The sequence below is a fragment of the Sapajus apella genome, unplaced genomic scaffold (genome assembly GCF_009761245.1).
Source record: "Sapajus apella isolate SASKATOON/1434 unplaced genomic scaffold, GSC_monkey_1.0 scaffold11, whole genome shotgun sequence".
NCBI classification, from domain to species: Eukaryota; Metazoa; Chordata; class Mammalia; order Primates; family Cebidae; genus Sapajus; species Sapajus apella.
In genome coordinates, this window is record NW_022436951.1 from 6866239 (window position 1) to 6883642 (window position 17404).

General features: G+C 41.7%; 1 protein-coding gene across 3 annotated transcripts in view; it reads left to right on the top strand.

Annotated features, from left to right (window-relative positions):
• The window catches only part of LOC116552276 (UDP-glucuronosyltransferase 3A1-like), a 57491-nt gene extending 42640 nt beyond the window's left edge, over window positions 1–14851 (top strand). For all 3 annotated transcript variants that reach the window (XM_032278959.1, XM_032278960.1, XM_032278961.1), the window contains 4 exons: window positions 9153–9384; window positions 10699–10918; window positions 12073–12299; window positions 14583–14851. In XM_032278959.1, coding sequence (XP_032134850.1) covers window positions 9153–9384; window positions 10699–10918; window positions 12073–12299; window positions 14583–14770 — 867 coding nt within the window. In that variant the 3' untranslated portion in view covers window positions 14771–14851. The remainder of the gene's footprint in view (window positions 1–9152; window positions 9385–10698; window positions 10919–12072; window positions 12300–14582) is intronic.
• Window positions 14852–17404: the final 2553 nt, after the last annotated feature.

Below are 17404 nucleotides of genomic sequence, written 5' to 3' on the forward strand. Positions count from 1 at the left end.
AAACAGACACATGCAACCCCTGAAATACATTTTCGTCCCAAACTCAATTCCAAGTCTCAGGCTGAGGCCCTAGAAAGGAAAACCCGATATGAGGGATCAAAAGCTGAACAGGCACAATGTAAATGGCCTGACCAATTCCCGCTGACTAAACCCCCCATTTCGTGGAGGGAGGCCATGCTCCATGGCATAAATGAGGCCCAGGGAACTCAAAAGTTTTCAACAGCAGGGAAAATAGAGGCATTTCAACAGCAGAGAAAAAGGGCAGATAATTCCTATTCTCTAGGCCCCCCTGCTTCACGGGTGCAGACTACAATGGCACCTTTGGGTGGCATCCATCTAAGGTTGCCAGGACTTGGGGACAAAAAGATGGAAGAGAAAGTCTCTCGCTTTCTCTCTCCCTCACACCCTGATTTTTCACAGAAAGAAGGAAGGGAAATGAGGGATGCTTCTATTTCCCTGTCTTTCAGAATGGGCAACCAGATCCCTTCATCACCCCCAGCTTATTCTCCTCTGGAGTGCATCCTGAGCCACTGAGACTGCTTTGACCCTCAGAATCTGGAGGAAAAACGCCTCATAGCCCTCTGAACAAAGATTTGGCCAAATTATTCCTGTCTTGGCCTCAGGAAGGAACCATTCATTTTGATACCATTTGGCAGCTGGACCTTTTCTGTAGGCGTGAGGACAAATGGTCTGAAGCCCCATATGTGCAGGCTTTCTATACCTTGCAGGGAAATCCAGACCTTTGCCAACAGTGTAGGATCGATCCAGCCCTCCTGCTTGTCATTTCAGTGGAGACTGAAAAGGGCAATCCCAGGGAACTAAAGAAACAAATCCCAGAGGCACTCCCAACAGAGGAGCCAGCTCCCTCCAGCTCTGCTCTTCCAGGTCCACCTCAACCTCTCTATCTAGCTTCAGTCTCTCGCTTGCCCCTCCTGGAAATCCTTGCCCTAGACAAGCCCATTTCATTCCTGCCCTTCCAACAGATGCCTGGTGAATTTGGCCCCAGTAAGGTCCAGGTCCCCTTCTCCCTGCTGGACTTAAAGTAAATTAAGGGGGATTTTGGCAAGTTTTCACATGATCCTGACAGGTATATAGAGGCTTTCCAGAATTTAACCCAAGTATTTGAACTCTCTTGGAGAGATGTTGTGTTACTTTTGAATCAGACCCTGATGAACAATGAAAAGCAGGCTGTTCTTCAAGTAACGGGAAGATTTGGGGATGAGCTTTCTATCAAATATAGTGTCAGGAAAGGAGGCAAACTCTATCCAACTGGAAGAGAAGCAGTACCAGTAAATGACCCTGGATGGGATCCCGATGATGAGATGGGGGACTGGAAGAAGAGACACTTTCAGGTGTGCATAATGGAGGGCTTACACAGGACTAGGACCAAGCCTCTCAATTATAGCAAGCTAACTATGACAGACCAGGAATTAAATGAAAATTCCACTGTCTTCTTGGAAAGGGTAAGAGGATCCTTGGTAAATCACACCTCTCTATTTTCTGATTCAGTTGAGGGACAACTAATTCTGAAGACTGAATTTATTACTCAGGCAGCCCCTGATATCAGGAGGAAGTTGCTGAAATGGGCCCTGGGACCAGACAGTGCTTTAGAGGGCTAATTGAAAGTGACCACCTTGGCCTTTTACAATAGAGATAAGGGGATGCAAGAAAGAGGCAGAAGCTTTAATGGCCACCATGTAAGCCCACAAACACCAGAATTCCCAGGGTATACGTGTTAACTGCTACAGATGTGACAAGAACAATTAAATCTCTTCTAAAGTTGAACCACTCCCATACAAGGTTTAATTTCTTTCACCAGGGTGAAACAGCTCGAAGCACAATGTTGTTAGTATTTTCACTTGTTATTTCTGTGATCTTTGGCACTATATTATTTCCTTGTACAAAACACATGTTTAACCCATGCATACTTAACCTTATAAAACTTTTTTTTTTCCTCTCACCTAGAGGCTATCAAACTCCAAATGGTCAGGCAACTGGAACCTTGGACAATGGCTCTCTTTGGCAGGGATCCTTAGATAAATCTCTGGGAGGAATCTGACTGCATTTTCCCTAAAACAATACCCCCTGTCAGCAAAAATAAGCTAAACTGGTCACTGTCCCTATTCTAATGATAGTTAGATGTGCCTCTTCGGAGAGGGGAGATGATATGATTAGGAGACAGGGAAATACTTGGTAGAAGAGGGCAGTTCCCTGGCAAAGGTCCCACCCTCAAGCCTGGAAACCTGTGGCTTTAAATGAGAACATGCATATCTATTTTCACACCCAAAAGTGTGATTCTAAATGAGAACACACATTCCTATTTTCACACCCAAAGAGGGTTGTCCACACCCCTCTCTCCTATACCCATTTAAACCTCAGACCATAGGCTCCAGAAGCAGATGAAAAGGAGATGAACAGAAGAGCAGAAGAACGGCAGAATGGTGTGGCAGAGAGAAGAGAAGGAGAGTCTGAACGCTAAGAGGAATTTGGCTGGGGGCAATTGGTGAGGAAATTGGCCACTGGATGGCTGAACTCCAGGATGACCATCTTCCCACTCCATCTCCTTTCCAGCTCTCCATCCATCCCATTGACAGCCACCTCTACCACTCAATAAAACCCCCACATTCACCATCTGCAAGTCCATGTGCCACCTGATTCTTCCTGGATTCTGCACAAGGACTTGGGTAGTAAAAAGGCATTGAGCTGATTAACTCTTAAGCTGTCTGTAGACGGCAAAGCTAAAATAGTGCACTGTAACACATGCCATGCTCACTTAGGCTTTAGGAGTTGCAGGCACCCACCCTTATACACTGCTGTGGGGCCAGAGCCCCAAAGTGTTCACCCAAACTCCTGCACCCCCCCATCTGCATGCTCTCCCTGCTGTAACAGGTTTCAACAGCAGTGGTGCAGCCAAACTGACAAGCCACACCCTTGTCGCATATCCTACGAGGGCTGTCAGGGAACTTTCCCATTTCACTGTCATCAAAATTTATTTGACCATAATGCAAAAATCTGTTTCTGGGCTCTCTCTTCTATTTCACTGATCCATGTGTCTATCTGTATGGCAGTACTACATTACTTGGATTACTGTAACTTTGTAATATGTTTTGAAGTCGGCAAGTGTGAGAACTCCTTTTCTGCTCTTTTTCAATATTGTTTTTGGTATTCAGGGTTCTTGATAGTTCTTACACATTTTAGAATAATTTTTCTGTTGCAAAGGAAGTCGTTGGGATTTTGATAGGGTTTGTATAGAATATGTATATCCCTTTGGGTAGTATTGACATCTTAATAAGTGTTCCAATTCATGAGGCCAGTATGCCTTTTCATTTTGTGTGTGTGTGTGTCTTTAATTTCTTTGAGCAAAATTTGGATGTTTTCAATGTAAAATCTCACTTCCTTGGTTAAGTTTATTTTATTATTTTTGATGTTATTGTTGATGAAATTGCTTTCCTAATTTTTTGTGAATTGTTAATTGTTAGTGTATAGAAATGCAGCTGACTTTTGAGACTTGATTTTTTTTCGTTTCAACTTTGTTAAATTTTTTTATTAGTTCTAACATATTTTTAATTTTTAGTGTGTGTGTGTATGTTTTCTTTAAGGTTTTCAATATATAGAATCATGTTATCTGCCATTATTTCTTCAAATACCCTTTCTTTGCCTTTCATTTTCTCTCATACTGCATATATTGATCCACATGATAATATCCTGTATGTTTCTTACATTTTGTTTATTCTTTTTTCTTTTTCTTTCTAGACTTGACAATTTCAAATAATTTGTCTTCAAGTTCACTGATCATTTCTTTTGCCTGTTTGAGTTACCTACTGAAATTCTCCAGAAAAAATTTCAATTTAATTATTGCATATTTCAGCTCCAAAAATTTCTCCTTTTTTAAATTAAAAAACTTTCTCTTTGTTGATATTCTAAATTTGTTTATATATTGTTTTTCTTGTTTATTTTACTTTTTTCCCCCATGTTTTCCTTGAGCTTTTTTTGGCATATTTATGACAGTTTCTTTAAAAATCTTTGTCTAATAAGTCCAATGCCTGTGTTTCTTCAGGGAGGGTTTCTGGAGATTTATTTTATTTTCCTAAATGGCGCATTTTGACTAGTTCTTTGCATGCCTTGTGACCTTTTGTTGAAAACTGGGCATTTGGTGGCCGAATAGGAACAGCTTTGGAATGCAGTTCCCAGCAAGAACAATGCAGAGGGTGAGTGATCGCTGCATTTCCAAACAAGTTATTAGCACTCACAGACTAGGAGATTCCAGGACTGAAAAGCACCTCGAGTTTCCAGCACCACTGTTTCAGCTGGTGCAGCAGCTCTCCGCACAATAACTCACACAAATCTGGGCGGCCATTTCAACTGGTGCCTGGAACACCTGGGAGACAGAGCCGCCCATTCAACTGATAAAAAGGGGGCTGAAACAGGGAGCCAGGTGAACTGGCTTGGCAGGTCCCACCCCGACAAAGACAAGCAATCTGAAACGCTCTGGATTGAGAGTTTCACAACAAATGCAGCTGGACCCAGGACAGTCTGTAGGGGGAAGGGCGTCTGCTATTACCGAGGCAGTCCATCACTACTGAGGCAGTCCACAATTATGGAGTCAGTCCACCATAACCAAGGCAATCCACCATTATTGAGGCAGTCTGCCTTTACTGAAGCAGCTGGGCAGAGCCCATGGCAGCTCAGCAATGCCTCTGCTGGCAGACTGTGACTAGGCTACCTACCAACAACATCCTGATACCAAAACCCGGCAGAGACTCAAAAAGAAAAGAATACTTCAGGCCAACATCCATGATGAACATAGATGCAAAAATCTTCAGTAAAATACTGGCAAACTGATTGCAAAAACACATCAAAAAGCTTATCCATCATGATCAAGGCGGCTTCATCCCAGGGATGAAAGGCTGGTTCAACATACTCAAGTCTATAAACGTAATCCACCAAATAAACAGAACCAAAGACAAAAACCATATAATTATCTCAATAGATGCAGAGAAGGCCTTTGACAAAATTCAACAGCCCTTTATGCTAAAAACTTTCAATAAAGTAGGTATCGACAGAACGTATCTCAAAATAATAAAGGCTATTTGTGACAAACCAACAGCCAATGTCATACTGAATGGGCAAAAACTGGAAGTATTGCCTTTGATATCTGGCACTAGAAAAGGACGCCCTCTCTCACCACTCCTACTCAATATAGTATTGGAAGTTCTAGCCAGAGCAATCAGGCAAGAAAAAGAAATAAAGGGTATTCAATTAGGAAAGAAGTGAAATTGTCTCTATTTGCGGACGACATGATTGTGTATTTAGAAGATCCCATTGTCTCAGCCCCAAATCTCTTTAAACTGATAAGCAACTTCAGCAAAGTCTCAGGATACAAAATCACTGTGCAGAAATCACAAGCACTCCTATACACCAATAACAGACTAAAAGAGAGCCAAATCAAGAACAAACTGCCATTCACAATTGCTACGAAGAGAAAAAAATACCTAGGAATACAACTATCAAAGGAAGTAAAGGACCTTTTCAAGGAAAACTACAAACCACTGCTAAACAAAATAAGAGAGGACACAAACAGATGGAAAAACATTCCATGTTCAAGGTTAGGAAGAACCAATATTGTGAAAATGACCATAATGCCTAGAGTAATTTATGGATTCAATGCTATCCCCATCAAGCTACCTATGACCCTCTTCACAGAACTGGAAAAAACCACCTTAAACTTCATATGGAACCAAAAGAGAGCCTGCATAGCCAAGACAATTCTAAGCAGAAAGAAAAAAACTGGAGGCATCATGCTACCTGACTGCAAACTATACTACAAGCCTACTGTAATCAAAACAGCATGGTACTGGGACCAAAACAGAGATATAGACCAATGGAACAGAAAAGAGGCCTTGGAGGCAAGGCCACACATCCACAACCATCTGATCTTTGACAAACCTCACAAAAACAAGCATTGGGGAAAGATTCCCTGTTTAATAAATGGTGTTGGGAAAACTGGCTAGCTGTGTGCAGAAAGCAGAAACTGGACCCCTTCCTGACACCTTATAATAAAATTAACGCCAGAGGGATTAAAGACTTAAACGTAAGACCTAACACCATGAAAACCCTAGAAGAAAACCTAGGCAAAACCATTCAGGACATAGGCATAGGCAAGGACTTCATGATTAAACCACCAAAAGCACTGGCAACAAAAGCCAAAATAGACAAATGGGATCTAATTAAACTCCAGAGCTTCTGCACAGCAAAAGGAACTATCATTAGAGTGAACCAGCAACCAACAGAATGGGAAAAAATTTTTGCAGTCTACCTATTTGACAAAGGGCTAATATCCAGAATCTACAAAGAACTAAAACAGATTTACAAGAAAAAAACAAACAAAGCCATTCAAAAGTGGGTGAAGGACATGAACAGACTCTTTTCAAAAGAAGACATATATGAGGCCAACAAACATGAAAAAATGCTTATCATTACTAGTCATTAGAGAAATGCAAATCAAAACCACATCAAGATAACATCTCACACCAGTTAGAATGGTGATCATTAAAAAATCTGGAGACAACAGATGCTGGAGAGGATGTGGAGAAATAGGAACACTTTTACACTGTTGGTGGGAGTGTAAATTAGTTCAACCATTGTGAAGACAGTGTGGCAATTCCTCAAGGACCTAGAAATAGAAATTCCATTTGACCCAGCAATCCTGTTACTGGGTATATATCCAAAGGATTATAAATCTTTCTGTTATAATGACACATGCACACGTATGTTCATTGTGGCACTGTTTACAATAGCAAAGACCTGGAACCAATCTGAATGCCCGTTGGTGATAGATTGGACAGGGAAAATGTGGCACATATACAGCATGGAATACTATGCAGTCATAAAAAACGATGAGTTCGTGTCCTTTGTAGGGACATGCATGAATCTGGAAACCATCATTTTCAACAAACTGACACAAGAACAGAAAATCACACACTGCATGTTCTCACTTATAGGCAGGTGTTGAACAATGAGATCACATGGACACAGGGAGGGGAGCATCACACACTGCGTTCTATTGTTGGGGGATAGGGGAAGGACAGCAGGGGGTAGGGGGGTCGGAGAGGGATAACATGGGGAGAAATGACAGATATAGGTGATGGCGGGGATGGAGGCAGCAAACCACATTGCCATGTATGTACCTATGCAACAGTCCTGCATGTTCTGTACATGTACCCCAGAGCCGAAAGTGCAATAAAATATATATTTTAAAAAAAAGAAAAAGAAAAGAAAATTGGGCATTTGAACAACTAGTTACTTTTGTAAGTCTTTGCAGGCAGTCTGGCATGGAAGAGCATGTTCTGAGTCTTTTGATCAAGGTTAAGGTCTTCTTGGTATTTTTTGGTTATGTATCACATCTGGACATTTGTGTGTGCTTTCCTTTCCCCAATTCCCTCTGTATACTCTACTGTTTTAGAATGTATACTCTTCTGTTTTAGAATGCCTTAATTTCCCAAATGAACCCCACTCAGACTCTTCTTGGACTTTAGACATCTATTATATACTTCTGCCCATAATCTCTTGACCCAAGCCTTTACAGGTGTGCAGTATCTCTGAAGCTTTCATATATCATGGTACCTACCACTGCCTTCTATGGCTTCTGTTAGCTTGAAATCTGAGCTATGTCACCATTCCCAATGTGAGCTCTGAATCAGGTGAGACAAACCTGTCACTAAGTAGCCAACAGACAGGTTAAAATGTTGTAAATAGTTTCTATTCCACTCCTTCTGACTGAGGGAGGGAACTTGGAATTGAGGTTTTGCCTGTGGATTATGGCCTGCCACTCCAGGGCAAAGGTAAATAAAATGCATTAGAAATGTATACTGTTTAAAAGTGGCTTTTTCCTGATTGGGCATTTGGTTACTTGCTGTATTTGACTGGTCTTCAAAACTCCTATGGTGTTACTTTAGTCAGTCTCCGGTTGATTTTCTAATGCTTTCCTGAAAAAACAAGGGCATGCGGCTTCTGATTCACATTATTGCTGTACTTCTTTTGATTTTATATAATGATTTTATAATTATAAGGACAACAAAGCTGTTTTCAGTTTGTTTATTAAGCTGGTAGTTTAGGCAGTGTTATGCTGGATAGAATCAAGTCATCCTACAGAATGACCCAGTAGGATGAGGGGCTCAGAACTAGAGACAATCACAAAAATGCTGAGAGAGGAAGAGTCTGAAGAAATCTTTGGAAGTAATAATTGATAAAACAGTGCTAAAACTAAGTTTTAGGGCATTACATCATAATCTTTCTTAAGAATTACCTGAGGACCAAAATAGGCTGGGGTGGCTATGCTAATATCAGACAAAATAGATTATATGTCAAAAATATTTATAAGAGATAAACAAGGGGATTACATAATAATATAAAATTTTATGTTTGCATTAACACAAATAATTATAAGTATCATTTAAAAATAATATATGAAATATCATCAATAATATATAAGCACTATAAATATATATGCACCAAATTACAGAGCACCAAACTATGTGAAGCAATGATTGATGGAATTGAGGAAGAAATAGACATTATTACAGCAATAGCTTGAGACTTTAATACCCCATATTTAGTAATGAAAAGATTATCTACACAAATGATCAATAAAGAAATAGTTATCTTGAATGCTGTCATAAACCAACTGGACCTAATAGAAATATAGAGAATACTCCACTTAATAACAGCAGACTACAACTTCTTCTCAAACAGACACAGAATATTCCTCAAGATAGTCTGTACGTTAGGCTACAATATAAATATCAATACATTTCATAGGATTGAACATATCAAAGGATTTTCTGTGATCACAATAGGGTGAGATAGACATCAATAACAGAGAAAAAAACTAAAAAAATCACAAATTTATAATTTATATGCAAAATCATGTCCTGAGGTATCAGAAAAATGATGTCTAGGTCATCTAGACACAATATGAACACAGTGCAGAGGACACTGAGCTGTGCCAGGAGCTATAATAATAGCCTCAGGACAGTGAAGACAAGACAGTGATGGGAGGACATGTTTGGTAAATAGTCTGGGTTTCATTTCATGGCCACCTAGGCTTTCCCAAACAATTTTGTCACCTCCTCTCTTTTGTCATCTCTGTCTAGGACTTGGAGAACTTCATCGCCAACTTTGGGGATGCTGGGTTTGTCCTTGTGGCCTTTGGCTCTACGTTGGACATTTATGAGTCTGAAGAAGTCCTCAAGAATATGCACAGTGCCTTTGCTCACCTCCCTCAAGGGGTGATATGGAAGTGTCGGAGTTCTCATTGGCCTAAAGATGTTCATTTGGCCACAAATGTGAAAATCATGGACTGGCTTCCCCAGAGTGACCTCCTGGGTAAGGACTGCCCAGTTCTGCTCTTTTCTTTCCATTGATCTGTCTTTGGGGCTCATCAGTGTTCTGATCTCTAGCTGGGCATTTGTACCAGCCTAGGAAGTAGCTACTTATAAGCAAAAATAAGGCTCAGAGGGCAGGAAAAGAGCAGCCAGCTCGAGATCTTTGGGAATCAGGCTAGCCTTCGAAATGGTGAAAACAGCCATTTTCTCATTTTCTTTCTGAGGCCAGGCCTGGAATCTCCAACCAGAGATGATATTTGGTCATGTTACCTTGACCCCACTACATTTGACACTGAACAGGGTCACCCCAACACAATCTAAGACAATATGTAAACTCCAAGAGCATATATCTGGGGGTATGTTGCTCCTATTCAGTGGCCTCCTGACCACCTATTTAACAGTGTGCCATTACACAAACACACATATACCTGTATAAATACATCTTCCTTATCTACTAAGGATATGAAGAACTCATACGTTCATAACATTGATGCCAGCATTGAAGGATGTGCCATAATATTTGTGTCAAGCTGTGTAATCACATAGCCAGGTATTGAGCCATTTGGTAACAGAGCTCCTTACACTTCAATAGGTTTTATTATCCTTGTGATACTTTTTGGAGACCTCTAGCTGACATCTTCAGTGACTGGATCTGAGGTTCACAACAAAGTTTATGGATCAAAGTCAACTTGGTAATTTTAGATACAGATTTCTGTATATTTAATTTTTAAGACATGGGGCAGGGAAAAATATTTTCATTTTCAAAGGGATACAAGTAGATTTTAATCCACATTTCTGTTCAGAAACACAGATTTAGCTCTTCATTACAAAAAGTCACTAGCTTGCTCTAAATAAGGGTGGTACAGGCAGATATGAACTAGAAATACGAAAGTAGAAGTGTATGGTTTATTATTTCTTTCTTTCATAACTTCTCTTCAAATGGAGAAAACTCCATATACAGTGTAGATATTACGAAAGAACAGAAAGCAGAAAGTAAAGGGAGAGACGAGGTGGGGAGAGAAGGATGGCTGCATGGATAGAGAAATATGCCTCGCTTATCATTCTTCTCTGCAGCTTTCCCTAGATTTGTAGTCTTAGATAGGTTGGGGTTGAGGTGAGGAATCTCTACAGAGAGGGAGGCTGGAATCTTGTATCCTATAATGTGTACCCTTATCTGTCTCCCACGCAAAATCAGTGAATTCATTTTCTCAACAGACGTTGATTCCATTGGTGTTTCATCTGCCCTTTCTGCTTTACCTGGTATTCCCAAACTTTTCATCCTGAAATGTTCCATTCTCTTTCTTGTTTGCCACAGCTCACCCCCGTATCCGTCTTTTTGTCACTCATGGCGGGCAGAACAGCGTAATGGAGGCCATTCGACATGGTGTGCCCATGGTGGGATTACCAGTCAATGGAGACCAGCATGGAAACATGGTCCGGGTAGTAGCCAAAAATTATGGTGTCGTTATGCAGTTGAATCAGGTCACAGCTGACACACTGGCACATAAGATGAAACAAGTCATAGAAGACAAGAGGTATGTGGCTCTCTGAGCATGTGGTCACTAAGGCTGAATGAAGATAGAAAACACAAGGGATACTCTATGTATTTTCCCAATAATAGCTGAAGCTTCTGTGACATGGAATAATATGTGTGTGATGCCAACAGCCCACCTGTTTTCTCTAGTAAGTCTCCAGGAAGACTAATTTAGATTAGATGCTGAGAATTGCTTTCCTAAGGTTGTGATGGTGACAAATTATATACACAAGATCTCTTTGACTGGTATTATATTTGGCAGTCCCTCTAGTAGAATTCCAGCTGAAACAGGGGGTTTCTTCGTGTTTCCCCAATGTGCCTGCTCTTCTCACCTCTGGCATCTTTTTTGGTGCTGCTCCCTAGAACATCCTTCCCTTCTGTTCACAGGACTGGCTCCTTCATGACATATAGGTCTCTTCTCCAATGTTTCCTCCACAGAGAAGGTGGTGTATTTGATAATCCTAACCAGCCTCCTCTTCCACTCAGCCCAATCATAATATACTATTTTCTTCCTTACACTTTTCAAGATTTGTAATGTCTCCATTTACTTATGTTTTTATTAATTGTCTGGCCCCCAACACCAGAGAGTAGAGTCAGCTTCATAAGTACAGCAATGTATTTCTCTTTCTTTCAACTATGTTCCCAGTACTTACTGTAGAGCCTGCCACAAAATAAGTTGCCATGAATTTCAGTTAAATGAGAAAATAAAAAAGACCTGGTGACCCCCTTTTTTACTGTCCATCCAGCCAATGATCTTATAATCAAGAAGGATGGAGTCATTTATTATGGTTTCAGGAACACAAACCCTGAATCAGGTACATATTCTCTCATATGTGGTTATATATATATTTTCCTTTAGTATACCACAAGCATCCTAGGGATATCGACTAGTTTTTAAAGATTTAATGACTTTCCTGCAGTTTAATACTTTTAGAATTAATCATTGATCTTTGTATGTAGGTGTTTTTATTGAACTTTTCCAGAGGATTCAGCTAGACAATGGCAAGACCATGCCAACAAATTTTCTTTGCAGCCCAGCCTTGGTGCCTGTGTTAGAAAAGTGTTTGTATGCTTGTGTGTGTGCTCACGCATTACAAAGTCTCTAAGTCTTGTGAGGCTATGTCAGTAACACACCCTCTTTGTCTCTGCCAACAGGTACAAGTCGGCAGTGGCGGCAGGCAGTGTTATTCTGCACTCTCAGCCCCTGAGCGCCAAACAGCGGCTGGTGGGCTGGATCGACCACATCCTCCAGACCGGGGGGGCGGCGCACCTCAAGCCCTATGCCTTCCAGCAGCCTTGGCATGAGCAGTACCTCATCGACGTCTTTATGTTTCTGCTTGGGCTCACTCTAGGCACTGTGTGGCTTTGTGGGAAATTGCTGGGTGTGGTAGCCAGGTGGCTGTGTGGGATCAGGAAAGTGAAGATGACATGAGGCTAGGTGCAGCCTTGAGAGAGGGGAGGGGGTCCCTGGTGCTTTGAAGGTTCTCCCCACCCTAGCACAGGCCACTCCTGTGTTCTCTCTTTAGCTCCAGCTGCCAATGGTCCTGCAACTTGCTTCTTTCTATTATCTGTCTCTGTTTAGAAATCTTCATGCACTATTCAGGCTTCTTGACTTGCCCCTTGTGACTTGGAGCCCCTAAATCAGATACAAACTTTCACCTGCCAGTCCTGCATCCTCCTTCCTCCCTTTTCTAGACAGGACTCTTGACAACTTCATACCTCTTGTTTAGATGACTTCTCAGTCTCCAGTCTCCATTTCTCCTTCTATCATTTTTCATAAAAAACACAGAAAATATTTGACATATCTTCCATTTCAAATGTTTCCATTTTATGCATATATCTTGCTCTTCCTATAAGTTCTGAAAGCTCAGGAAGCTTGGTCTGCTCTCCTGCATTTAGGCAGAGAGAGCCCCTGCTGAGACCTTTGCTCACTGCCTGAGACCCTTTCTTTGGAGAGCACCTCCTTTGCTGGTCAGACATGGAGACTGCAGTTGATCCCAGCTGATACTGCTTTATTTCAGTTTTTACAGTTTCCTTCTTAAGATTCCCATCTTATAAATGGATTTCAGGGAACCTCAAGTACCGCAGTGGAAACCCATGTGCAAGGCGTTGTGGCCTCAGGTACCAGCGGCTAAGGTAGTTTTAAAGACTTTGTCAATTTAAGAAAAATTCTATCTTTTATCCCCTACATGGCAGTTAATATCCTTATAGGTGGCAAAACCTTAGAGATTACATTAATCTGCTAGGAACAGAAGCAAGAAAAACCGTGGCATAAACACCCGCAGAATTTTTGTTTGTTTCGTCTTTCTTGATCAAGCCCAAAGGTAGCCCATTCAGGGCTGGTGTGATTGGTTGCTCCATCGTGTCATCAATAGCCCATATTTTTTCTTTTTGATCTTCCTTAGTATAATACCAAACTACCTCTCTAATAGCTGGTGCTCATGAAATATTTTACCTTCATGTGATCGTACCTTTTTATTTGCTTTAGCATTCTGAAATAAAATGAAATTCCATTGTAATGAAACTGTGAAATGCATGGTATCTGATGAGCTAGAAACATAGAGAAGAAAACAGGCATATGGGGTGGGCCTGGAAGAACCATAGTTTTAGATTGTTTAATTCTAGAATTGTGAAACAGATCTTGAAACAATTCAGATTAAAAGATGAAACTGTTACAAATACTCCTGTAGAAATGGAGAGTGCCCCCCACCAAAAACTTTGCCAATTCCACGAGACGATTTGCTTGCAAGTCTGCAGAGCTGAGTGCCGTATGTCTAACCATTTTGTGAGTTCTCATAACACAAGATCCAGAAGCATGAAGCATGCAGAAGTACATTAGAGTGTGTGTATATAACATAAGGTTTTATTGCTATAATTCTTATGAAACCACACGAATTGATCTATGGCAATACTCCCATGAAGGGCAGACATGGAGCCTTCTCTGTGTTTTGTTTTGAATCAACAACTACGATTTCACTCGCCTCATGAACAACATAAGGTTTTAGGGATAAGGCGCCCTGGCCAGTAACTCCTTCTCTCCTACCCTAGCACATAGTCTTTCCCCTGACACTTGGTCATCGAGGTCAACTTTGTGCCAGTTGTATACACTTGCATCCCTGAAATCTGATCATAAGCAGCCAGTGAGCCAGAATGATGCTTCCAGTCTTGTTCCCTCCAAGCACCCTCCACACGGTTGCAAGCATGGCCCTGACAACCTAGAAATCTGGTGTTATCCCTCACTGTTTAAAATCTTTGTTTGACTGTGTGGAATATGAGGAATCTGTGATTGGTTCCTGGCTACCTCTCTAGGCACACCTGGAGCAATTCTCCTCCCACTCTTTTCCAAGTGTTCACTACACCCCCCCAGAACACACTTTGCTGTTTTTAACCTCTGGGCTTTGTCTATGCCGTTCCCTCTCTCAGAAATATCATCCTACTCTTGCCAGAATGAGAAACTTCTGCTTATTTGTCAACATCCAGTGTTATTGTATTCACATTGGTAAGCCTGTGCCTGACCACTATACCCATAAAGGAGCTGAACGCATTCTCTTCTGAAGCATTTTTCTTACTATATTTCAATTATGCATTACAATATCTGTTTCCCTATTTAGAAACCATAGGGTCATAAAGGCAGTAACTGGTTCCTATTTATCTTGTTACTACAGAACCTGGCATAGTGTCTGGAACAAATACTGCTGGGACAACTGGATATTATTTAGAAAAAAGGCAATATTTGATCCAAGCTTACATCATATTAAAAACTGAATTCCAATACACTGGAGATCTAAGTACAAAAAATCATATTATGCTGAGTCTCAGAGAAAAAGTGAATTTTTCCATAGCCTGTGTGTAGGGAAAGACTGTCTCAATGTTTTGTCTCAATTATTGGAGGTCCAAAACTAATAAATGGACTGGAGCCTTTGATGCCTGGTAATGCCTTGTGGTGCCTTCCCCTGCCCTCCACATCAACTCCTCACTACAGTGGACGTGGCTATGTTGCAGAAATGTTTAAGGATGCAATACTTTAAATAATTCAGATTTGTAAAAATATCTATAATTTTTTTTATTATTATACTTTAAGTTCTGGAGTACATGTGCAGATCATGCAGGATTGTTCCATAGGTATACACATGCCATGGTGGTTTGTTGCATCCACCCCCCCGTCATCTACATTAGGTATTTCTCCTAATGTTATCCCTCTCCTATCCTCCCACCCCCTGCTACCTCTCACCTAGCTCTCTCACTCCCCCCACCAACAGGCCCTGGTGTGTGATATTCCCCTCCCTGTGTCCATGTGCTCTCATTGTTCAACACCCACTTATGAGTGAGAACATGCAGTGTTTAGTTTTCTGTTCTTGTGTCAGTTTGCTGAGAATGATGGTTTCCAGCTTCATCCATGTCCCTGCAAAGGACATGAACTCATCTTTTTTTGTGGCTGCATAGTATTCCGTGGTGTATATGTGCCACATTTTCTTTATCTAGTCTATCATTGATGGGCATTTGGGTTGGTTCCAAGTCTTTGCTATTGCAAATTCAGATTTTTTTTTTTAAAAGACTTATAGACAGAAGACATGTAATAGTGCAAAGCAGAATTCAAGGGCCCACTTCATCTTGTAGGCATTGAAGGGTTTCTCTGTCATTCTGTTGTTTGTTTGTTTTTTAGATACAGGATCTCAATATGTTGCCCAGGCTGACCTCAAACTCCTGGGCTGTAGCCATCCTCCTGCCTCAGCTTCCCCAGTAGCTGGGATGACAGGTGCATGCCACTGTGCCTGGCTCTGCCTGTTGGAAATTGCGCTGAAATCCTTTTTTTAAGGCAGCATTATATTGAGGATAGAGAATGTAAAGATGATATTTGGGATCAGTGTGCCCACGCCTTGCCAGGACTGATATTTCAAGGGGGCAAAATTGTAAGCTGTTTTCAAATTGTCTCTGAGAGGACTGTGGAAAGAGCCCCAATTCCATTTTATGATACTTATTCAGGATTATAATCTAAACTTTAGAGATTTATGCTTTCAATGAAGAAGTGAAGTTATAGGGGGGCTTAAACCGTTTGGACACTAGAATCATTTTATGAATATGATATCTTCTAGAGAGGCTGCCTGAATAATAATCGTAGGCCATTTCCCTTGGTAGATCAATTTCTCTTGAGGCTTGGCCTCCAGAGTTCTTGAGCTTGGGACACTAGCTAGAAATTTTAAGCACGTATCTAGAAAAATGGAGCATACGGATGTTAGTATAAGGTTGTGAAAGTGTCAAAATCAAAATGGAGTCACCTGTGTTAAAATCCTAAACAATGGAGCCAGGAAAGGCCATGAAGGGAGGTTCTCAAACAGTATGCCTGATAACAAGAACTATCACATAAGACTCCAAAAACCATAACCTTGCAGTTAGGCCACTGCACCCTTACACAAAAATATACTTCACAAATGAGGATATCTGCCCAGCAACTGCTATCTTACCTTGGACTGATGTCACCCTTGTTATTGATCCTTCTAGCCAAGGATAATTGTCTAAAAACAATGTATCTAACCCTCCTCATTTTTCATGTAAAAAGCCTTATTATCTTCCTTTATGTCCCTGAATATGACCATGTGTATTCCCATCGCAACGCCCATTTCTTTTAAAGATGGGCTCCAAAAGGTTTCTTTTAGAGAGCCTCTCTCAGTGTAAGTTATTTGAGTTTGACAAGGTCATTGGAGTAAGAAAGGAAGTGTGGCACCCTTAGTTCAGGAAAGGATCCATAAAAGGGAGATGGGTCCTCGTCACCTCAAGGTGCAGCTGTCATCCATGTGGTTTCTTAGGGTCTCTACTGTTCTTGGTTCATACTGATATTTAGGAGGGGAGAGCGGTGCTTACATGGTTAGGATAGGGTTAAGGGTTCAGTTCACCAATCCCCTTTTTCCACTGCCCCTGGTTTGGGAGGGTGAGGATAGTGTATCTCATGGATCATAAACTGAGGAAGAAGGGGCAGAGGGCGAGAGAAGACAGACAGACAGAAGAGAGACAGGATCTTCTCTCCTACCCTTCTCAAGCCGATAGCCAGTGCCTTTGGCGAACAGCGTCCCTTAGGCCTGGGCAGGGCACACAGCCCCGGGCTGGGTTCCAGGGCTTCTGTAGGAGGGCATGGGTGGGCAGCTGGGCGCTGCTTCTAGCGGGCTTCCTTCTCCCTGGGATCTTGCTCTCAGAGAGCGCCAAAATCCTGACGGCATCCACACTGGGTGAGTGCTTGGCGGGAAAATCCAGAGGCAGGCATGCTCCAGGCGCCGCGCATGGGCACTGGCAGTTCTGTCAGAGCGTCATCCCGGTAGTTTCCCATGCTGGGTCGGCGTCTCGGGTTGGAAAGGGAAGAGGCTGGCAGAGGCCATGGAGCCAAGAAGGGCCCCTAACCCGGGGTGGAAAAGACAGTTTTGGAGAAAACGGAAGTCTCTTTTCCTCTCTCCCGCAAGGCTGGAGCCCCCAGTTTAATTTCCCAGTCCAGTGCACT